General features: G+C 41.5%; 2 protein-coding genes across 3 annotated transcripts; both read right to left on the bottom strand.

Moving 5' to 3' along the window:
* Nucleotides 1-1738: 1738 nt before the first annotated feature.
* LOC145457308 (uncharacterized) lies at nucleotides 1739-8103 on the bottom strand. 2 transcript variants are annotated; one of them, XM_080335501.1, is made up of 7 exons: nucleotides 7851-8103; nucleotides 7110-7345; nucleotides 6022-6085; nucleotides 5524-5582; nucleotides 4656-4747; nucleotides 4476-4593; nucleotides 1739-1895 (listed from the first exon to the last, which is right to left on the bottom strand). In XM_080335501.1, the coding sequence occupies exons 1-7, from the start codon at nucleotides 7957-7959 to the stop codon at nucleotides 1812-1814; spliced, it is 762 nt and encodes a 253-aa protein (XP_080191627.1). In that variant the 5' UTR covers nucleotides 7960-8103; the 3' UTR covers nucleotides 1739-1811. The 2 variants fall into 2 exon arrangements, with proteins under 2 accessions (XP_080191627.1, XP_080191628.1); XM_080335502.1 differs by having other exon boundaries at nucleotides 7119-7345; nucleotides 7851-8102.
* Nucleotides 8104-11151: 3048 nt separating this feature from the next.
* Nucleotides 11152-13215, bottom strand: LOC145457799 (uncharacterized). Its single transcript, XM_080336085.1, has one exon. It carries the CDS (start codon nucleotides 13006-13008, stop codon nucleotides 11896-11898), a length of 1113 nt encoding a protein of 370 aa, XP_080192211.1. The 5' UTR covers nucleotides 13009-13215; the 3' UTR covers nucleotides 11152-11895.
* Between the last annotated feature and the right edge of the window lie 11863 nt (nucleotides 13216-25078).

Consider the following 25078-nt stretch of genomic DNA (forward strand, 5'->3'; position numbering starts at 1 on the left):
GCAGTGCCTTCATGCATCGTGATTTGAGGTTTATCTGGGCTCGTCCCCTAAGTCGCTGTTCTTACACCACCTTCATCAAAAAAATGCAGTGAAGAAGAATGTAGATGTTACAAAACCTGTCTGAAAATACAACAATAGTGAAAATATCAGGATTGAGCACTGCTACATCGGGCATTAGGCTGAGGTTGATAAAATGTACTTGGTCGTTTCGAAATCTTATGTTCAATACATAGCATTTTGTCCAGAGGTGGTCAGTAATAAAGTACTTATACTTTTTTGAAGTACCCAAGCGGTTTTCCGCTACTTGCACCCACTTACTCAAGTAAATCAAATTTCAGCTACTTTTACTTCGTCATATTTTGTGATCTACTTAACTTACTTTTCGCTGTTTTCAATTTGTCAAGTAGAAGTAGTTTAATCCTCCAATCAGAAAGATAGCCTGAGGAATTTCGGGGCTCTGTTTACGGAGTACCAATATTTGATTTCATAAAAGTTTCACGAAAGTATCGGTGAATATGATTTAGATAGTGGGTTGTTTGGTTCCGTTAACACCGCATTTTCGCCCATATGAAATCACAGTAAATATGTCCTATCTCCTATCATAACGTTTCGAACTACGGTTTAACACTCTAGCAGTCTAGCAATTACCTATCATATCGTAATCTAGCATCCGACGGCGTGAAATTTTTTAGCGTTAGACTTGTTTTAGCTGACGTAGGTCGAAACTTTCTGGAAAAAAGACATGAAATATATTTCCCGCTTTTTAGAGGTAGTATTTGCATTTCTCTCTCGATTCAGGGAGTATCATACTTTGAGTTCTTATTAGTTTCAGTTCTTTTGTCTGGAGAACATACATGTTGAAGTGTAAAGGCAAGGAACCAGCAAGGTTGCCTTTTCCGAAAATAAAGCTACACCATATGGCCTTTTTACGGTCTGGCATATTTTTTATTAACGTATACTAATCGCACTAAGTGTTAACACCGCATCCGATACAATATCTTGGTATTGCCCTTCGACGAAACTATGGTCCTTATAATATGGGGAGGGTAGCGATGCCACAATATTTTCTAAAACAGGGTTTTCGAGTAAACAAAGGATTAGTATCGCATTTCCATGATACGAACAAATGCTTATTCTGTTGAAAATTTATACCTGGGGTGCACCAATACGAACCAAGCTCTCTAGACCTTCCGCATAGCTCAATTTGCAGCTTTTGACAGTCCATGCGAACAAATTACGACCTTTTTCAAAACTACTTAGTTGACTTGAGTAGCTTTCTCGACTACTTTGACCACCTCTGATTGCGTCATACGTTGCATTGCGGATCAAAGTAAAATAAAATCGCTGATTAGAAAGTGAGTCAATGAAAGGGCTCTATACTATTTGACATATTCTGAACTGCAAAGCAGCATTTATGATCTCCCTTATGCCACAAATACCGGTATTGAATTTGTGACACCACTATTGAGAGGCAATTCAGATTTCGCCTTTTCAGCAGAATCATCCTCCGTCTTTCGGCATGTAAGTAAGGCTAAAAAAGTCACTTCACTGACAGCTTCATCAACTTCAAATTGAGACCAAAGATTCTTTATTTTTTAGCTGCTCTGTATGGCTAAAAATGTCATACAATAAATTTAAGTTAATTTTACCTTAATGACCTATAAGTAGACTGTTGCCGAGCCAACTTGCCAATTGCTTTCATCCCCCATGAAACTTACAACAATCAACACGAGACAGGTGATGCTTTGAAATTACGTAATTTCATAAAAGAAATATTACTATGAATAAAAAAGCTCTATGATCCGGCAAGATCACTTCTTTCTTGCGCTTTCAAATGCTTTGTCTGCGTCTTTTGCCAAGCGATCGAGCTTGCGCATCAAATCGGGGCATTGAAACTGAAAAAGCAAAGCAACATATAGGACTACATCAGTTGCGAATCGCGATTCATATCATAACACAGAGTGACGTGTCGATTTGGTTGGGGTACCTAGTGACGTTTGAACCGTGACCCGGCCAATATCCGAATTTCACAGTGCTGTGACCCAATCCAAAAATTGAGATTCTTTGTGATCAGATTTGTGGAGCGTGGAAAACCAAATTGCACGATTCACTAGTCGACTCAATTTCCAATCTTACGAGCTGATGAAGTATATATACAATGTAAGGTACAAGACGGAACTCCCCCGTTGAGGTTCTGTACAGGCACAACGGTGGAAAATATTTCAGGTCACCGCCTAATCAGCAGTATCAATCAACACAATGTCACTGCAATGAAGCACAGTTCTAATGCCTATAATGCCCTGGACTGAGGAGTGAGTGAGGACTGCATAATCTCCACATCATAATCTCTAAGATACAATCAAGAATAATATCGCGTAGTCCTGATTAGTTAGGCAGACATATCAACTGTAAAGGCTGTATGTTTTTGTGAAGACAAGGTTGCATTATTCAGACAGTCATTATCTTACTGACGTTGACCTATACGTTAATCGGTTACTTTGGCAATTTTAACCCCGGGGACATATTTTTCGAGAGATATAAACACTTAAACACAGGTTCGTCGGCTTATTGAGCTAATTCACTCGGCTTGTAACAACTGAATCGTATTCCGGGTTTAATTATCAACACTTGGTGAACAAGTGGCGCTCCGAAAGATCGTGCAAGCTGGTGTTAAATAAGGTACGAAAGCTACCAAAATCTCAAAGTAATTAATTCACTATAATGGGAATGGACACCTTGTGGCTGTCTTCGTTGATTTCGCGAAAGCCTTCGACTCGGTCTCGCGCCCAGCCATGGCGGAGATCCTCAGATTCTATGGAATTCCTGAGGTGATAACGTACGCCATTATGGCCCTCTACACTGACACACGAGCGCGACTCCGAACAGATGACCGCCCAAGCGGAGATTTCAACACTTCGGCTGGTGTGCTTCAAGGTGACACCCTGGCACCATTCTTGTTCGTGGTCATCCTTGACTTCGTGCTACGAACGGCCTTCCCGGATACTACGAACTTCTTTGAATGGCGGCCACGGCAAGGAACGCGCACGCGTACGACTCGCGAGGCAATCCACGTAGGTATTCTTGCCTACGCAGACGACCTAGCCCTGCTTGCCCCGAACACTGCATCGGCACAGCGCCTCATTAACCAGCTAGAGGCCGCCGCCGCTCTTGTTGGCCTTCAGATCAACGCTAAGAAGACTGAGGTTCTGGCCATACCAGCTCTACCGGAGAACGCGACACCAATTCAACTGGGAGATATCGATCTCAAATATGTAACGAGTTTTGTATACCTCGGTATTGACGTCGCTGACTCTGGAAAAGCGCTCAAGGCCAGGCGAGCAAAGGCCTGGGGCGTGGCAAGACGGCTACATAGCCTCTTCCATTCAAGTGCCTCAACCCAGCTCAAGACCCGCATCTTCCGTGCCACTGTCGAGCAGGTTCTTTACGGAATAGAGGCACTCACGCTGACAGAGAAGCTGGCTAAGACGCTCAACGCTAACTACGACGCACTCCTCCGCTATGCACTCGGCATTCACCATCCGGAGCATATATCTACGAACGCATTGCGAGAACTCACAGGAACGGTCCCATGCCGTCTACTGGCAGCTGAACGACGCTTCCGCCTAATCGGCCATCTAGTGCGGCATCAAGACGAGCAACCAGCCGCCGCCATCATCAATCACATTCCCACGGAGCCATGGCGCAGAGGTGGCTGGAATCGGAGAACATGGCGCTCGACAATGGAGACTGATCTAGCGCAACGCGGGCTGTCGCTTGAAGACGCCCACGACCGCCTACGTTGGAGACGCTTAGCACGAGCCCAAAACTGATTATCTCGATGTTCTTTTGTCTCCTGTTTTCTTTTGCCCTTTTTTATTTTATCTAATTGAAAAGTCGATATATATATACCTTCATCCAAAGATTTCATTTGATAGTCGAGAGACTCAAATTTGATATCTGTTCAGGCAGATCGAAAACCAGATTGTGAGGATCAAATCAAGCTATGGCATCCACTTTGGTCTTTACACTTGTGGATCACAGAGTCACACAATCACCTCAGTTCTAGGGACATACCGTATTCTCCACCCATAAACAAGTTGAAAACGAAATCAGAACATGGCTTCTCAGAGCAGAGGCAGTAGTCATTGGCAGGCCTAATCATGCAGAATTATAAGTATCAACATAAATTTGTACGTACGTACAAGAGTGGGTGTCTTGGGCCTAGTTTTACCCAGACACTAAAAACTGTGAAGTAGAAGTAGCCTAAATTCAAAACCACTCAAGGAAATCGCGCAAGCAGGTAAACCAAATTCGAAAAATGAAAAGTACGGACTACCTCAATAGCCGAGAAAATCACACCAGTGAGGCTATGGATGTGTTCCCCAATGAATAGCAACATATCACGCCATAACGTCGCGAAACATACAGAATTATGGAACTGATTGAAAAACTGTACAGCACAGCACACATCTCACCTCAGCCGGAGCGACCGGACTGCCTCGATCGTTTACGGCCACAAATTTGAAAGATAACCCTTTATAGTCGTCAGGTACGGCTTGCCTGACGGCAGTCAATGGCGTCGTGGTGTTCTTCCTGAAAATCATTGCGGATCAACAAATGCGAGGCCTCAATCTATGTCCATAGGATTTAAACACCTCGGTCGTAACTGAGGCGTGAAAGCCGGTGTGCTTCTCCAATCTGCAGACAACATGGCGTGGCTTGGTGTCTTTAGGGCAGCTCTTGGATTCTGCGATCGGAAATATGTGCAAGCGTTCAAAGGGCTAGAGTTTTTGGATGTGAAAAGGTAGCAGACTACGGTGCTACTTGAAGCAGCCATAGCAAGAGCAAAATATCCATAATATCACACAGGATAGGGTTACCATATGACCTCCTTTAGGAAGATTTGTCCTCCATTTTAAGTAAATCGAAAATGTCCTCCAGTCGTTCACTGATTGTACGTTTGAACGATCCTCCATTGTTGCATCACAAACAAAATGATCACAGTTTATGCTGTCGTAGTAGTAGTAGTACATTAATCTAACAGCATCGTATCTGTTTCTTAGGCGGTTCAGTGTTTACATTGCGCAGTGCTCACCTTTACGAGGTGGGTTGGGTAGTGTATTGTACCATATCAATTTGTTTTAACTTCTGGAGGCTTCGAATTCGGTTTTGGCTGATAAATAACAGACTGTAGCATTGTAGATATGCGGGTACCCATGTATTCTATTAGCAGTTCTACGCGTGCGTGGGCGATACAAAACCTTTTTGCATGCACTTTGAACCATCCCTCATACTCGGAAAATTCAAGTTGACTTGACTCGTGACTTGACTTGACTCGAGTCACCTCCGAAAATTGATAGAGATGACTCGTGACTCGAAGGTAGTGACGTGATCCCAACACTGCTATGATTTGTAAAAAGTGTCCCCCTCTCCAGATCCTAAATTGCTTTGCGAGCAAGCGAAGGTCGAGAACTACTACTAGATTTTTAGATAACACAGGTAAGACAAATGTGCAAGGCTCACCACTTTCTTTTTCCTCTTTGATGCGGCTCTTTTCACCGTTGCCACCTTGAGGGTCTTATCTGAAGAACAAGTTATATCTCACTTTCACGACATCGCTAGATGGAAATTATGACTAACGCTTATAAAGTACCGTATGTTTCCATATGGAAATCGATGACGATTGCACTTCACAGATAGTATACTGTATTGATAAGTTTTCTGGTCTTGATTTTGGTGGCAGTGCTTAAATACTATATACAAACAGTGCGGCAAATTGCAGATATTCAGAAACAAACACCATTTCTGCATCGGAGTAGACCCAATAAAGTATTAGGACATGTCAAAAACACCACTCTGATTTTTACAGGCAAGGTCACAAGCCTTAACACATCGTGCGATGCTAGTCAAAGAACGCTGTTTTTGTAAAAGAAACTGTTCTGAGACGTTAGGACCAGGACATGGTACATGTCACTCAATACCAAAAATGCACATTACAATAATCACAAAGTATGTACTCACCACCTCCTGGCCCGATACACTGTGTCATCAAAGATTCGACGTTCGAGAGAACATCTGGGTGGCTCTGCGAGTAAAGAGTTATTCATGACACAGTTAAACAACTTCTAAATCTAAGTATTCGAACATTGGTGACGGAAAGAGGCATCATCGGTGCGTTAGCTAGGGGAAAGCTAACGTTCCAGTTCAGTAAACACTACTGTATTGAAATGAAGATTTTCGTATCACAGCATGGTAGTTATCTGAGACGGATGAGACACACTATCGACAAATCATTCAAATAACCAGCCCCCGTTTCTGGCGCTCTCTATAGGCAGTCAGCCAATGCAATTCACAAACACATTTGCATCAAGACACTTGCTCTTGATATATTTCATAAAGATTCACGATTACAGCAGTAGTGTTGGACATAGGCCCACTTTGTACACGAGCCGTGACATATCACATTATATACTTTCTGCAAGAAACAATCTGCTTGAGCAACTCCCCCAACTGGCTTCAATTAATCATTATAAAACACTTCTTGTCTTTTGGATATCACTGTGATTAGAAAAAGCAGTCTTTCCTGTGGCTGACAGGCTAATGTCGCAGTGCAGATATTGCTGTGTGCGAAACACTCACCTTTAAAGCATCGTTTGATACATTTGAATTTCCTCTACAAATTGTCACGACTAACGGTTTTACGCTAGTGGATTTCAATCAGATTCAAAGATTTAGCCTTATGAGAAGCAAAAACTAGATGTGTATTGCAGGCCTAATTCAGCTGAATTCATCAATCGGTTATAGTTTCGTAAGAGGCTGTACTTCACGGTTCGACCTTGTTTATTGCACCACCATAACGTAATCCGAGTATCTCCATGTGAGTACCTTTGTTTCATCATGTCATGAGATATTGGTAAAAAAGCATAATAATGACGGCGTCTTTGCCGAGATGAGTATAAATTGGCTGAAAAGGACACAAGTCAAAATGAGGACAAATCTGAGCCTAAGGATGATGTGGTCTCATCACATATATAGCCTTTCAAAATCAGGATGGTAAAGCAACACTGCTTATATCAATCAAGTAGCTGTAACGTCCAAGTGTAACATACCCGGCTGACCTGTTCATCACTGCCAATATCTGTTGTTTCCGAAATAGTCTCCTCATTCTCCTTATTCTCTGTTGTTGCCGCTTCCTCGTTTTGTCTCAATGTAAGTTTCCTGAAGTCGCACATTTTCATGTTCAATATTTCGGGCTTGGTGTTTTTGATAAGCGAATCGATCTCTGCAAGGAAATCTTTTTTTGCAACCGCCAGCGATTTCTTCAATGTTTGGTGATCTCTTTCCACTTGAAAGCAAGACGAATGGAATAGAGTCAGTAAAAAGAAAGCGCACCGCCTTAGTCAGTATCATGCCTATACATATTATTCGACACAGTATACCGAATATACCAGTATTGCTTAGTTCAGTTCAGTTATTACTACATTTTTATCCAATCAATACACCACAATATTGCAATACAATGAAATGATGAGGTGCCGAAATGACTTGGGAGTAGTCTTTGAAATCAGACACCCACCTTGGCCTATATAGCTTACGAAGTAAAGAGGAGACATGTACACTGAATGAAAAGTAACCGAAGATGACATACGGTACGGTAAAGACAAAACGAAAAATGAGATGGCATGTGACGATTTGAATGATATATAGCCAATGAAATGCTGTTCCATACTATGGTCCGACATATTTGATAGAGCGATGAAATGATCTAGCAGCTTTAGGTCAACCACAGTTAAGTTATATTGGCTATGTATGAAGGTGAAGAGGACTAATTCATACAATACATGTCCCACCTTCATTTTGCCACGTCTGAAAAATAATTTCTTCGTTTGAAACAACCGGTGGATCGGCGATGGATATACTCTCTTTATTTCTGGCGTTTCGTCTTTTTGACGTAGCCATTCTCGCTTCTTGTCAGCAGTCAAATGTAGTAAGCCTACCGTGCCGTACATAAAGTATAAAAGCTTCTGTCTGTACAAATAACAAATTATCTCCAACACAGACGCCGGAACATTGCCATAACAGCAGGTAAGAACAGTCCGCTCAAAAAAGTATTTTCTATGTTTTGATCTTGAAATTCGCGCGATGACTAATGAGCCATATCCAAAAGAAGAGCGTCCGGATATTTGTTCGATTTGTCCGAGTATTTTATGTCTTACCATAGCTAATATGGCCATACTATAGATAAATAATCGTAGATTAGTAGGTTAGTTATCTATAGTCTTACATTTCAAATGGCCGAGATTAATTTTGGTATGCAATGATATATATTATAGGCCAATGATATATATGATATAATATATCATGCCGGACCTGACGTGTAGAACAGTATCCCACCGGTCATCCGACAGTCGACGAGCATGTCCACATTCAAGTCGAAATACAAGCAATTACTACTAAATAAATACTAGTCCAGCCTCAAGATTTCCGGACCACGATCTGACCTATCGATCTCGCCTTCCATGACATGCCACCCAAGTTTTTGTCGCTTGCTTTTTTCTATACTATCTTCTTTTATTTTTCATTCAGTGTGCCTGCCTCCTCTTTACATCACATCGGCCAAGGTGGGAGTCTGATTCCATAGACTACTCCATGTCGCTTCGACATCTTCCTATCTATACCAATGTATCGCATTTTTGTGGTGTATTGAACTGATAAAAATTGCTAATAAACCAATGATGATGAATGATGATGATATAGGTGAACGGATCACACTCTTCGAATATCTGCATTATACCTCACCGGCAGGGTTTTCCGAAACAGGATCGTATCCGAATTCACATTTTTAACGAGTGCCCGATGCGGATCAAGACAGGAAAGTGACTTTTGAATATTATCATAGCCTTTATACATTCTGCGCTCTTGAAGATAAATTTTGGATTGTCAGAAATCCTACAGTCGCTTACGCAAATCCTAATACAGCCTCAGCGAAGCGGAACGAAGCTGCAAAATCGGTCGTTGCCATTCCATGTTTACATTCTATAATGTGGTAAAGGCTATGATATTATATTCATATTGAAATGAACCCTGGCTCAGGGATATCAACATTAGTAACACAAAATATGACAGCATGAAATTTCGAACAATAAAGCGTTCAATGTACAATTTTTCTTCGTGTTGTTAATATTAGTGGATTCGTGAACTATCTAAAATAGTGCATTGCACTATAGAATATAAACATGGAATGGTAACGACCGTTTTTGCAGCTTTGTTCCGCTTCGCTGAGGTTGGATTCAGAATTGTTTTGCGTAAGCTACTGTAGGATTTCTGGCAACCCAAAAGTTATCTTCCAGAGCGCAGAATTTACTGAATCTGGTCTTGATAGAAAGCTACAGTTGCACTGATTCTAAAAATATAAATTAAAATATGGTCAGACTTCAGACTTCGACGGAAAATCGCCCTCAACATCTAAATCGTAAATTGTTCAGAACGATCGGATAGCCGCAAGACAATGACTATAACAATGATCCGATGCGACTCTCCGATTGTTCGGACAATGCCGATATTTCAGACGTGGAGGGCGGATTCTAAGTGAATCAGTGCCTGATAGTATTTAAATTTATAATTACGAAATCGGAGCGACAGTAGCTTTCGATCAAGACCGGATTCAGTAAATTCTGCGATCTGGAAGATAACTTTTGGATTGCCAGAAATTGTACAGTGTCAGCCGACGAGAGACGAGTGTCAACCGAAAATATTCGGGTTCATTTCAATATGAATATACTATATTGAAGTTCTGTAACTCCAAGAAGCTCTTCGATAGTGACTTTCTATTTATTTATTTTGATGATTTATTTCAACTTGGAGTCGATTTACCTTTACAAAAGGTTTGATGTGGACGTGAACGTGAACACGAGCCTATGACTTCACGTTACGTCACAATTCCAATTTCCAACACCACATTTCAACAACATAACAACTGTAGGGACGTCGTATGTCGTATTTTTTTAATAGAAATAAAATGTCCTCCGAGGACGCGCAGCTGTCCTCTTTTCGCAATCCGTCTCCTCCTTTTGTTTTGAGTGTCAGGCGACTATCAAGAAACGACGAAAAAAATCGCCACAAAATACATGTAAAAATCGGCTATTTCTGGAACTGCCGCGGAGGTTGACTAAATGAAAGGCCAACCGAACGCAAACTGTCCTTGTAAACCCGGATTTCAGGCACCAACGCGGAAAATCAACCTATTAGCAATATCTGTAAAGATTTCCCATAACTATTTCTCTTATTGTAACTTGAAAATAGTGTTATCTTTTTAGGTCTTAGAATGTGATTCTTAGCCTACTTTTGTTGGTAAAGACGGACTTGGATCGGGGCCGATTTAGTACGTTTTCTGGGTAATAATAAGCAGTAATGTGCAAAATTTATCCATAGTTGGGAAGGATTTCGGCGGGATATTTTTTAAATTTGGACAGGAGCCGGATCGGAAGAGGACTGGGGAATTTGTCGATCCACCGCGCATTAATTTGTAGAAAGTCACCGATGAACTGTCTTCCAAAGTTTACCAAACCCTCGACGAAATAAACTCCTTGCAACCTCATCAGCGTAAGCGGTGCGTTATAAAAAGCCTAGAAGTGGGCCGTGCTATAAGTCGGCAGTTACGGAATAAAGATAAAAGAATACCGGCCAGGTGTAAATGACCATAGTAGCCGACAAACACCCTGAAGGCCACAAAACAAACAGACAAACAAACCAAATTGATTTTTCGAAACTACTGCCTTGAGTACTTTTCTGACCTTTCATTTTCCAATTCCACTTGACGTCTTGGAAATTGCTACTTCTACTTACGATTGAGAGAAAATTCCAGGCATTGTTTTTCATTATACTTGAGTAACAAAGCATACATGTTGATCATCTGTGTTGAAATCTCAGCTTGTGCTTGAGTAGGCCTATACCCTCAACGACTACTACCGTATAACATTACATTTCCGTTTCCTTCCTTTTGTAGACTTTGTCAAGCACTGAAACTAGTCACTATACCTGTTGTTCCTTCGACCGCTGAGTATATAATACTCAATCAAATTCTGATGGTTGCTGGTTAGTGCTAACCATGACTGACATATAGTTTGTAGCCTATATGGCAGGTAAAACGTATGCATCGTTCAATTTATTTCTGAAAGCTTCTGACCGGAAACAAAAAGGATCTTAGTAGTTCTTAGTGCAGCAGTTCGTTCGGAAATGCACGGAACAATTAAAAGAAATAATGTCATGAAAATGTTGAAAATACTGTGAGTTTCTCATCATCATAATACATATTCAACAATTAAATAATAGCATCTACAGTTTGACCATGATCGTAACCCGACACATAGATGTATTGGATGATGTCAGATGTAGCGGCCTCTTTATTAGAGGTCACAGTTTCCTATCGCCTAACGACGTTATTCCCTTATATATTTTCATGACTATACTTTTGACGTGTTGAGAGATAAAGTAAGTCAGTAGTACTGCCTGTATTATCAGAGGTATTATGCCACAGACAGCGATATCGATCAAAGAGTGAACGCGTTTCTAACTGGTCATGGGTGAGGCACATGTGGTTGATGTTTAAGAAAATCCCCCGTGATACGTAAACTCTCCATAAAAACAATTTTGAAACTTAGCAGTCGTAAACACCTCTCCAACTTAAGTCTCAAATGGCCGTTTAATATCTTTTATGTCTTGTTAAAATCAAAACAGTTTGCGTTTGTGTAAACGAAGTTGACATAAACCATTGTTGATGATAAAGCCGCGATAGTGTGTTGACTTACATTGTGAATTACGCCTCATGTCTCAGTACCATCCACATTCTGTTATGTATGTCACGAACCTCGAGTGCCCATCTCAAGGGCGATTACTCTATCTCTTGACCCAACATTGCGCTATTGGGAGTCCATCTTTTCCGAGGGGACAAGGGGCATCTAGACCGGGTGCCCCATATTCCCCCTTTGGTCCACGCCTACCCCGTCTCCCCCTTGGACCACGTCTCCCTCTGGCGCCATGTTTTCCAGGCAGACCAGCCGGCCCTATTGGTCCAATATCTCCGTCTTCGCCTTTTTCACCCTTGTTACCGGATGGGCCAGCGATTCCTGGCAACCCATAGTTTCCCTTCTCCCCCTTCTCTCCACATTCCCCCTTTGCGCCGATAATCGAAGGTCCAGGAGGGCCACGCAGTCCTGGAGGTCCTGGTGGCCCAGGTAAAGCTATCTTGACCCCATCTAGCGAGTCGATTTCGGCTAAGTAATTGTTACCTTTTTCTCCCTTGGCACCAGTCGGTCCTTCGGCACCTTTCTCACCGGGAATTCCAGCCTCACCTTTTCCGCCATCCCTTCCTGGAATTCCGGGCGGGCCAGGGGGACCAGGACGATAGCAATCTCTTTCGTCAATTCTTTTGATGATGACGGAATCGCGATTGAGATATCCCTGAGCGCAGTTTATGCTATCCAAAGATCGCTTATCAACATCGGAACCAGCGGTAATTGACTGTGGTGATCCCGGCTCAAGGTTATCAACTTGTTTTGTCTTGGCATTAGCAGCATCGGCATACACTTCAAACAGGCCAGATTCACCTTTTTCGCCTTTTTGCCCAGGGGGACAGGCACAATTGTCGCTCGATCTTTTAGATCGGTTATTTGTTTCCGCTGTGCCTCTCTTCAGAGCACGCCTGAGCTTGACCCCTACGTCATCGACGCAAGCGATTTTTAAAAGTTCCAATTGTTTCATAACATCCGCATGTTTCGAAGACATCTCTGCTCTAGTCTTCACATCGTTCGTTGTTACTATCTCCAATTCATTTTTAAGTTTGTGTATTTGCTCAAACGCAACGACAGCGAATACGATACATCCAAGGCACACAGTGACCGTCAGAGTGAATAATAATGATGCGTCTTTACCGAGCGTATGTCGCGTTGCCTTGCGGCAAAAAATTGCTTGATTCTCGGCGCTTGACTTGGCAGTTCCGTCCTTTTCCATCTTTCTGTATCCGGATAATGAGGTATATTCGTTGCGTATTTCTAGATAAGTTTGTCGATAGAAAAAAGTCTGGGAAAGTACAAATTTCAAGAGGGTTCGAGCTCCTAATTTCAATGGCAAAGTTAAACCCTTGAGTCGCAATGGTACCCTTCACACGACAACCAAGTCTCAGCGCTCTCGTCTATGTAGCAAACTCCTGTATATGAACAGCGACCCTAATCTTCTCCATTCACAATTCTTATCTCACGCTCGAGAGAGCTATAACATACGCTCCAGCTGTTTGCAACTCTCGACTCAAGTAAATTGTTGTTGATGCAAAAATATATACTTATTTGGAACGAGCTACACTAGGAAAGCGACTTTACGTGATTATCAGGTCATTATAGACAATCTCACTCGCCGGTAAGCTGTAATCATTATCAAAAATCTCTCGCAGATTCACCGTAACTCGCCAAAACACCGCACGGTGAGTTAGGCGAAAAATCACAATACAAGCGATTTTTTTCTGTCTGCGAGCATTAACTTTTCGATTGAATATGGCGCAGCATGATTAAAGAGTGGCGTAAATCTTACTCCGAGATCACTGACAATTTTTCGTGGGCAGGATAATCCTATCCGTATCACTTTTTCGAGTTTGTCCTACCGCTAAGGTAAACGATTTCTCTTGGAATTCTGAATTATTTGATTTTAATCCCGAATTTACAGCGCAAGAAACGTCTCGGCTATCGGATTATGTGGGCGCATTTACCTTTTGAACAGAGACGTTTTACTTCCTCGCCGCCATTAGGTGTTTCCAGTTTTGACCAGGGAAATCTCGGCGGCTTCAATTGGCCGCGTCATAAAATCCGTTATGTACCCCAACAACTGTACCCCGTCTTCAATTTAAGGCGCATGGCTTTGTGTTACTAGATATATCGGCGCACGGCTTTGTAAGGTAAGGTCTATTATCATCTAACATGGTCTAAATAAGTGCATTCAGCAGATAACGCACGTCACGGCGCGGTATTCGGAATGATTAATGTTTTAAGCCGATTTCGCTTTTTTATCAATGTCGTTGTTGGACTAACCGTAAACAAAGATCGGTGTAGATGTGCGACGACTCACTGTCAGATCCCATTGAAGATATGTTGTCCAGGCGACTTATTCTTATTTGTGAAGATCGTTGTCGACTTGCGTATGTGCTTAGCGAGGTTTCATTTGGATCCGACGCGGATTTTGGAGACGGGGATCCTAATTTCTATTCCGAAAATTTATTGCTGCTCTTGATTCTAGACATTAACTCACCACGGACACAGACTAATAGGAAGTGTTTTATCGCTGATGATATGGTTCCGAACGACCACATAATATGCAGGTGGTCTTGACTTTCATTATTCCCGCCTGTAGATTCCGGTTTTCATCCTTGATTCGTATTGGCAACAAGTGGGATCTCAATAGCTCGAGACAATTGATGGAGACGTATCTGTATTATTGCGTGATCGCTGATAATTTAGGTGTCGTTCTGTTTTCGACATAATTAATCGTACCATTGAAACAAGCAATTATTCCGATAACAGTAGCTTCTAAGAATAATTTAGACGTGATTAAACGTGCTAATTGAAATCTGTTTCACACTAATGTGTTACATAGCAATGTCAGGTATTCGGAAATACATTCAAGATGTAACATAATTAGGCCAGTAAGGTTTTTGATGTAATATGGTACAGTAAACCTAAAGTGTGCGAACATATGGGGGTAACATGTGGCTATGGGGGTAACTTGGTTACGATTATTCCTCATATAATTGTGTTTTAAGGTCGTGATTGAAACACCACCTCGTGCCTTTACTGAAAAGACCTGACCCCGTGCACGCTATATTATATTGCCATGTCCGACTGAAGTTATATAAACTTACATCGCTGAAATTAGTGAGATTAATATGTCACCATAACATGGCATTGTAACCAAGTGTCAACAAATTGCCTGCTCAGACTGGGAAACACAATTTTCTTCGCCGGAACAGTACCAACAGCGTATTATCAGTGATGGTTTGTCGATGAGACAGATAAGATCTATGACGTAACAGTCGTTTGCGTGGAAAGTGGAGGCCAATTCGCGTTTTGATTCGAACGTGACAATGTCTTGCGAAATAAAATCTCATCGGAAGGTGACAATCGTCTCCCTTGCGCGTTACTGGGATCTTAGCGAGAGATGTGATTTATTCCGGTTTCACTCTGTGCCGTGCTCATTTCAAAGCGCTAATGTCATTCGCTACCAATGTAAGTACCTTTAACCTACGGGCTGATGAGTGTTGACCTCCATTTGTACGTTAGCGATTGCCGCCTTCGAGTTGGTCTGAGAGGGGACTTGTGCTGAGACTTCGTTGTTAACGTCATCGTAGTTGAAAAGCCCTGGTGATACTATGAGCAATGACAATGGAAATGCTGGTGGCACTATTACTTGGCGAAGTCTGTGAAACCTTTTTCTATATCTTCTTTGTCGCAGACCTAAAATCCATGTGTTTATTACCCTCTGGTAATTTGCAGCAGCCGTGGCGTAGGATTTTTAATTGGTCGGATTAATGAAGCGTAAATTGAAAATAGCAACGGCAACGCCACTCTAGTGCAGTGGTTCCTAACCTTTTTGTCTTCATTCCCGACTGCTCAAACTATCGTCGTATTACGGGGCAGCTATTTGTTTGTGAGTGCACAAGACACGCAACCACACCAGTACGCAAGACAATCGCCTCTAACTGCAACATAAAACGTATTGTGGACCGATACCGGTAACCCGGAAAATTTAGCGAAAGCGTTATTTCACGTCATACTGGTCGTGCTGGAGGCGTTTGTGACGCCATCATCACCAATAAAGCTAAAATTGGGGGCCGGGCCAAGGATTATACCACAACTTACGCAGTGTGTCCAAAGGAATCTAGGTAATCTGCCGTGTGATATATCCCGTCAATGACACAGTTTTCCACTTTGTCTATTTATGTAACTAGAATGACACTACGCGTGAGTGTACAGAAGACAGATACAGACAGTTACACATACAATGATACGATGCGAATGTATAAGTAGAAACAGTTTTCGGAGCCGTAACCAGATAGACGGAATCATGTCTCTGCGGAATTGGAACGAAACCGGATTGCATTATCCAATACCAACTGTTCGCTTATCCCTAAACTTATGAACTCAAGTCAGAACTCTGGCATTGGGTAGAGTTTGAAGCTTTAGTTTACAGGACCGACCGGCGGTGGAAAGGTAACTGTGCAATCCGACTTTTCGGCCCAGTGTTATAACGAATTCTCACTTGCTGGTAGTGTGACAGAAATGGCGGACTGATACAATTATAAATGTGTTTACGTCACGCATTTTGTTTTACAACATCAGCCCACGCACTAAACAGAAAGTAATGGGTAGAGTATATAAACAAAATGAGTATTTACAAAAATGATTCGATTCATATCTGTTCGGTAGGGTTACCATACGTCCTCTTTTAGAAGGATTTGTCCTCTTTTTTGACTTTTTTGAAAGTGTCCTCGGAGGACGCCCTTTTGTCCTCTTTTTTGAGATTTTGTCCTCTTTTTTTGAAAATCTAGGTCATATTTAGAGCAAAATGGATTGATATGCTGTAAATTAAGCTCTGAGCGAAAAGATGACCTTTTTTTTAGTCAACCACCCAGCAATGTGGAGGAAGAAACGGCATTTTGGGCTCTGGGCTCTGAGCGGGAAAGTTGACCTTTTTTTTTAGTCAACCGATCATAAAGTGGGAAAAATTCACCGATTTGTGAGAATTCTTCTCCGGTTTTGCAAGTCTCAAATTTCTGAAAAGGTGTCCTCTTTTTAGATTTCCAAAATATGGTAAGCCTACTGTTCGGCTGTGTACAATTACGCCGCTTAATCGGTACACGATAAAGCACACTATATATCAGGGGTCACCAACACACGGCCCGCGGGCCGCATGCGGCCCGCGAGGTCATATTTTGCGGCCCGCGGCATGATTTGAAGAAATTTCGGAATAACGCTTACTAAAGCATTTGAAATGCTGAAACTGATTTCAGTTTAAATATATTGTTGTTGGTGTTCCCAGTAAGCCATTCTACTATGCCCAATATCACTATTCCTCACTATCTAATACGGCTTCGACATGGTAATATTATTCCAAGGAGGAATAATTTGCTGATATGAATGGGCATATTGCCTTGACGTGCAATGGCCCACCATTGCCGAGACTGATGCGCTTGAGATTTCGGGCTCTGCAAAAGACCATGCTTTACGAGGAGATAGTTTTCCAGCTAGTAGGCTACCGTGTCTAGCTAACCCCAATATCGATTCTTTAATCCAGGGGTGGCCAATCTGCGGCAGTAGAAGGAAAGTATTCGGCCGTCGACACTTAATTCAATTAGGATGTGTTGGCGGCCGTCAATATGCAAATTGAACTTGCGAATTGACTCGCTGAGAGGTTTGACTTATTCTTGAAATTTCTTCGCGCTAGGCGCGGTTCAAGACGTGTTAATTTTCGATTTTAATATATGAACAGCTTCTTTGAGGTACATAACTTCAATATACAATTGAATAGTATATTCATATTAAAATGAACCCGAATATTTTCGGCTGACACTCGTCAGGGGTAATCGTCAGCAACTAGTAGAGAATTCGAAAGAACAGCGTATATCAACAATCGTAACACAAAATATGACGTCACCAGCACGAAATGTCGAATACGAGAGCGTTCAATGTACTATTTTTAGATGATACACGAACTCTTTTTGTTGACACAGCCTTGGCTGGTGTATTTTGATAAAAGTCGACTCCAAGGCGCACAAATGAAAGTGTGAGCGACCCTTTCCGAGTATGCGAAATCTGTCGTCTCGATAATTTTTCGCACAGGCGGGATTATCCAACAAGTGTTTGCCAATTGCAGAATTTATGGCCTTTGATTGGTCCGCATCAATCTTAAGCGGGTGAGTTAAGGGTGAGCTTTTCATCGAGCGTGTTCTAATGAATCTAGGGACATGCTGATTTATGCGTTCCTGCAAGCGCTTTGACGTTCTTCCCGCGTAGCCACAATCACAGTGGCACTTAAATTCGTAAACTACATTGCTTTGCTGAAGTGCGGGTAGCACGTCTTTACGTGTTGCGGGGATCAGTTGCGTTGTCGTGAAAAGCACGTTGGTCTTCACTGTGTCGTAACACTTATTGACCGCTGAAATCAATTGCTTTTCAAAGCGGGTGGAAATAGGCCCTATCCAAGGTAGATGGATGTAAACATCTTTGGTTGTTCGTTCGGTAGGCTCTGTTGACTTTTCTGCATTGAAATGCGTTACTTTCCTCTCTATGCCACGGTTGATGACATGTTCAGGGTAACCGTTATCAAGTAAGATTTTCCGGATATTGTCAAGTTCTGAGTTCAGTTTATTACCCGAACATATCATCAACGCTCTATTTTAATATAGTAGTGTACTTTGTAATCTGAGTCCCAAAGTACAGACGCAAACAGCAAAGGAAAATGATGCATGCGCCCCATAAAGAAATACAAGTTTTAATCGTGTTCTCCTCATCATGAATGAAATTTGTTTCTATGGTAGGCCTGCATTTGGGCGAATCAAATAGGCTATATCTCCACTATGCCGACAAATCTGATGGGAGGTCAAGAACTAATTGCATGCAACAAAGGGAAGTAATAGGAATTGGCACACAAAGATGCAGCACCGCATTATTAACTTCCCTAAGTTTTCGAATATACCCCCTGCATCAACCCTACCGGTGAATCTGATCACAGTGGCCGAGAAAGGATAAATATTTGATTGTAATATGTCAAACTATGCTAATATTTATTGACAAAATTCACTAATGAAAGTGAAAAAAATTTCGCGCTTGGGGCGACTACAGAACTAATCTCTGTGGCTCTTCATAACCTGACTACTCACGATTTCGGTGCGCATAGTACACCGATATGAGTAAATAGATTAGTCCGGAGTATACCGGCAATGGACATGAACAGTTTAACGTGGGTATTTGGCCCCCATTTAGTTCATTATGCGGCTACAAGCTACATGAGTAATCGAAATGCGGTCGTGAATAGCAAAAAAGGTTGGTCACCTCTGTTATAATTGCTACAGAGTGTTGTCAGGTATCGTGCGCAGCTCATAGTTCAAAATAGAATGAAATTATTGATGATCATGATATTTTTTGTTGTATATGTGTTTGTACAATAAAATATTATTTCTTTTGTGGTGACTATGCCCGTCGCCCATGTTAGAGAGCACAAAATTGTACTATTTGTACTAACGTAGAGTTATGAAAAGTGGTTGTTAAACTGCGTTGCCTATTTTAATCTCGATATTGAATTCTTGCGGCCCGCGGCCTCCAGGAATTTTGAAAAGTTCCCCGCGACCCATTTTGAGTTGGCGACCCCTGCTATATATAATGATTTCTATACAACTGGTCGATTGATGCCGCATCTGTCATGTATCACGCCCACCCGGCCTATTTAGATTTTAACTCATGTGGTATTTAATATATAGCTCCCAAGATCTCGAATGAGTGTAAACCAGAATTTGTTTGTGACTGCAACGCATTTATCGCCTTTGCGAAGTGATACGAAAAATATTTAGCCAGCTTTGACTCATCACAAACACAAACATCCAACTACCTGATCCAACTAATTCTGACACTTGACTCTTGAGTCACCCCAAATCGTTCGAAATAGCTACCTTGCTGATTTGGTGCCACTCGCCACTGACTTATTCACCTGCAAAGAGAACGTGGGTGGACATTATGTGATATGAAACTTCGTAGCAGGTGTTCAATTATCATTGGATTGGCTGGAATCTAGCAGTGACGTGTTCATTTCATATTTGAATACAGGCGAGACATGCAAAATGTAAATTTAGTGATCTTGTCCTGTGGTTCTCAACCGCCGGTGCGTAGCTAGTTTCCTGCCGGTCGTCCAAATATACTACATTTTACATCTCGATTCCAAATTGCAATAATTGTCCATTAATCAGAGAAATATAACATCAATTTTAAATTGAGAAATGTGCATGTATTTTTCTGGATGGTATACTCTGGACCAGGGGTTCTCAACCCGCGGCCCTCCGACGATTATTTTGCGGTCCGCGACATCTTCCATTATGAACGCAATTGCTACTGGCAGCGTATTGTTATGGTAGACCGATGTGTCATATTTGTCGAAGAACAGTCGTTGTAACGAAGCGTAGAAGCTTAAAATGATACCACGATAATTTCTTCTGGAGTTATACATATCGCCTGATCTTAAGTAAAACGTTGCTAGCTAGGTGTCAAGCCCAGCAATCCATATTTCGAGGCATTGTTAAAATTGCCGACGACGTTACCGACGCATTGTTCAAAATTCTTAGAGTATCGCTAAACCCAAGAATCTGCGAGAGAAGATGTGACTGCTATAAAACTTCAACGTACTGTGCGAATATTCGCTGTTTCTGCAACTTAGCAGCAAGGCCAACACAACATCACCTGACAAATTTCGAAGCTACAGTTGTCTGATTCAATCGTCACCAGAAAAGTAACAGCGCAGTCTCAGTCGATGTTTTATCGCGTGTTCTGAAACACGTTGCCACGTAGACTACTTCAGCCTCTAGGGTTGGACGAATCCACCGACTTCACACACATTGCATAGCTAATTATCCAGGTGCGTTTTATCAGATTGGACATGGACATATTTCCAGAGTAAATGCTGACGGGGCAAACGTGCGAATGGGACCAGTGAAAAACATCAACTTGAGAAAGCTGACTTCTGTAACTATGTGTTGGGCTCCAGTCATGGAAAAAATGAGATGGGTTGATTGGTTTGCTTAGAAATGACCCCACACACCAGACTTCTTCTCGTATCACTGCGTGGGAGCTCAAAGTGATAATGGCCTCTGTAACGAATAACGTAATCTGAACGTAATTTTATACTTGCTCGCTCACGCATTGAAACAGAGGTTTGATTCTATGGTGGAAAGGTTTGAAGGTGCATATACCGACTTGCAACGAATGCTATGCGCACGCTCCATGAAGGGATTTACTTGCGCGGCTGAAAGATAGATATTGTCACAAAAAAAAAAACAGCAACTGCAAACTTACGAACGCTGTCCATTATTGCTTCAGAATGCATTAAAATGTACTAAATTTCCGTCTAAGACTGTTACATAGGCTACAGTAGCCTAAATTTAATAGGAGCCCACATATACGTGGCGATAATGTTATGCGGCCCGCGGCGTCTTTTATTGTTACAATGCGGCCCGTTATACGAGGGAAGTTGAGAACCCCTGCTCTGGACGTACGTCTCAGTGGTGTAAGTTGCCTTTGAAAGTAGCCTAAAATTCGTTTCGGACAAGTTCTATGTGTAGGCTTAAATGAAGTTTCCAATGCTAAATCTGAGTTGCAGTTGAGTTGCATACAATTTTTCGTAATCAAATTCAGGGTTAATGTTCATTTTTGAAGTTTTACCGATTCGCGGGGTCAAAAGGCTGATCATCACTGAGTTCTAGTCGCCAATACTTGGGAATGGAATGACATTTGTATGTTGCGACTACATGATCCCAAAATTCTACTGGCGTATACCTATAGCATTGGTGGTTGAATATTATTTACAATGCATATTATGAAGAATCGGAAGATCAGTCCCACTGATAAATTAACCTTGTTCTCAGCTTATCCGCGCGGATTCACCATGTATTTCCAGCGCAAATTGGCGGTGTTATCAGAGTTGTTATTGCATACCATATCTCAACAGCATAATATAGTTTTGGATAATCCAGATCAATTTTGCAACTCTGTGTATCTGTCCGTGTCAGATGCGGTCACTTGTATCTGTGTACATAACTTCAAAAGACGAGGTCGTTGCGAAAACTATGGTTAAAATTAACAATAACCTATCTCGATACGCCTATGTCGCAGATATATCGAATCCGTGAGCGCCTGATATATAAATCCGATGTATTGTCGCTGTGTCACCTGTTTACAGCGAAGTTACATGTCTAATCTCTTAATATTCTGGTTTAACGGGGTGCAAGCAATGACAATCGAGAATTGTGGTTTCCTAAACTTGCCGGATTAGAAGAATTGAATTTATTAAACATACGTCGGATCAATTGGTAAATTTTCGATATAACATATTATTGTAGATACTGATATTATTAAATATTAAAGAAAGATTTGCCAGTAGGCTGGATGCATTCTTATCAAAATGTTCGATATCTCGACTTGATACTTCAGATTACAGGGTTCACATTCATATCACTGGCGCATCGATAGTTAAGATTTTTGTGAGCAAGTTCATATTGCAGTCTGTTACGACACAAACCAACGTCAACCCAAACTGTATCGACTTTCTGCGCCTGGTTTCACAATTTGGAACCTGGATTCTTTCGCATTTGGTCTTGGTCTTGGTCACGCATTATTGTCATCATTACGCCATGGTGTGTTTCAGACTGCCGTCGGCCTCGATATTTTAATTGATGGCGCATAAAGGGTATTTGGGCAGGTGCGGGGCGTCGTGTGGATATGAAACGTGTGGGTCTCGTCGCTTACGTTTTGATGTTCATGGCTGGCTGCGATGATTTGTATATATATTGTAGTAGCTATATGCGAAATGCATTGCATATATTATTGTTGTTGTTTATTATGTGATCGACTAAAATGTGCTTATGACTCGTCAGACAGGTCTAAGCATACATACACGAATACACGAGTAGTTCCCAGAATTTTTCGGCTTGTGTCACACTAGAATATGTATAAACTCTCGTGGCACACTTACACGAAAGTTGCAAAAAACAATATTTTCCCGTTTCAATGTAATGGCTATCCTTGTTCATGCGAACATATATATAGGTTTCCCACTGAATCGAAGTTGCATTTTTGAGAAACATACCCGCATTTCACGCAGTCTCTCTCATTAACAGCGTTTAATTTCAGTCAAAATATAAATCCTTTGTTCACATAGCCATGAAGATGAAATTGGCAATAATATTTTGTTTGCTTTTTCGCTTATCATCGACATCGAAGAAGATTTGAAAAGAAGACAGCAAAAATGCATCCATTTTTTCGTTGCGACAGTGACCTGTTCTTCCCGTGCAAAAAAATGGCTTGATTGATGCCTTCCAAATGGATTAAATATTCGATACCTGAAGTAAATACTAAGAATTAGTGTTGCTGTGCAATCTGAAGTCCTGACAATGTGCTCATGATTTGAGGATTGATCTCTTGTTCTTGAGTTGATTCATTAGGAGCGTGAAACAAATCAAAGACTTTCTTCGAGTCATAGCAGCCCAATGATGACCTGGCAAACCACCCTACTAATCGGACATGCCATGATGCGTTTCAGGGTCCTGGTCACATGTGCTTATTTATCAACCATTGAAACGATTGTAGCGCTTTTGAGTCGCATATAATTGCCTGCGTGTCTTATTGTAAAGATGTATAGAATTCTTCTCCAAATATTTCGCGGCACACCTGAGAATCATTAGGTAGCACACAGTTTGAGAATCACTGATACACACCATAAAGTAACGACTAACTTGAATTCGTATTGTGACAGTTGGCGCGGGTAAATGGAGACACGTTGGTGACCTAAGGTGAATTTCGTGGTGTCTCGCCTAAAGACGCGTGCCAAAAGTTTGTACAGTACATATAGCACCGATTTCTTGAGTCAACGCAGTAGTGGTAAATCGAGAGGCGGGTGTCAATATCCTTCTTGGATCAGTGCCCTAAGCAGGTCGCGAGGGGCTAAAGTTCTAGTAATTTTAAACTCTAAACACAAGCAGAGTGTGTCCACTGAATCTCTGTGTACCAATGACAGACTTTGAAATAAACTCTGAAATAGTGGAGCTGCAACAAGTCACCTTATCAACCCCATTATCATATAGCTCGTATCAGAGACATAATGCATATTGTGCACTGCTATACGTTTTAACCATCATGCGGGTCTTAAAAGCATATACCGGTATAACACACCTTTACATTGTACGTGTGACTCCACCCGGATTTATCAATTGAGGACAGATATGAATATAGGGATTCGAAGACGCATCAAGTGTGTGTGTATAAATACCAGAGTATCAAACCAATGCTTATATCTGCGTTATCAAAACGTTTATTTGTACCTACAAAAGATCTGGCCACTCATTCCTGAATGTTTGTGCTGTGTTTACGGAACTTGTCATTTTAACATGCTGTGATACGTATCAAAGAAATGTAAATCTGCGGGCCTTTCTGTAGATCGTTACCATGATACAATTCAATCCAGCTACTCGTAAAACTCGATACAAGTGCTTATTATCGACTCCAAAATACCCGTATCCTATTCATCGGGAATCGCAAATACTCGAAACGGCCCCCTTTATTTGGCTAAGTAATTGTGGTTTCGAATTATTGACATGAATTGAGGTTATAAAACCTCGGTGAAATGATGCTTCACGTTTTCACAACAAATACGTGTCTGTTTTAAAGGAAATCCGGATAGGCGGTTGCAATCATTGTTTCTGCGATAACACAAAGTGATTGATGGATTTTGTCTACATAGTGGCCCGCATAAAGAAATTTATGTAGCGGTATGTAATCTACATGCCTACAGTCAGTAGAAAACAATCCCAGTAATTCGTTTCAAATAGTGAGATTTGTTAGTTGGTATAGTCTTGGGCACGTCTTCGTAATCCCCCAACGTATAGGAATGTTGCGGCCGCGGGCGTAGGAAATTGGGTTTTATAGTACATCAGGATCGTTTGCACTAACGCTGTCGATGAATTTATAAAAGTTATTGCTAATTCGAACTCTGTGTCTTGGAAACACATCGATAGATTATGAGATCTTTGTGACCCGCGTTTGTATGGCGTTTGTATGGTATGGTGTGCCCCGGTCTAGATGTAGGTATACGCAACGTGAAACAGCGCACACTTTTTTAATTGAGCGGTACTATTGATGATTGTTCTTATCGATCGATCGATACTACATCGATTGTTGTTAAAAGAATTGAATATCAGACAGAAATTCGGTTTACACTTCGTTACACAATGTTAGATGTTTCTGCTGTATAGAAATTCATTATATTAAATTTTATTAATCGA

This window comes from Botryllus schlosseri, chromosome 15 (assembly GCF_051294905.1).
Source record: "Botryllus schlosseri isolate E-star chromosome 15, Bs_hap1, whole genome shotgun sequence".
In the NCBI taxonomy this organism is placed as follows: Eukaryota; Metazoa; Chordata; class Ascidiacea; order Stolidobranchia; family Styelidae; genus Botryllus; species Botryllus schlosseri.

What these genes read in the sequence shown, in the direction of transcription:
- LOC145457308 (XM_080335501.1), bottom strand. Translation starts at nt 7,959, where the DNA reads ATGGCTACGTCAAAAAGACGAAACGCCAGAAATAAAGAGAGTATATCC. An exon ending in TCAGACGTGGCAAAATGAAG is followed by an intron (nt 7,346 to 7,850) that starts GTGGGACATGTA and finishes CTTGCTTTCAAG; the next exon opens with TGGAAAGAGATCACCAAACA. An exon ending in ACGCCTCAGTTACGACCGAG is followed by an intron (nt 4,594 to 4,655) that starts GTGTTTAAATCC and finishes AATGATTTTCAG; the next exon opens with GAAGAACACCACGACGCCAT.
- LOC145457799 (XM_080336085.1), bottom strand. Translation starts at nt 13,008, where the DNA reads ATGGAAAAGGACGGAACTGCCAAGTCAAGCGCCGAGAATCAAGCAATT.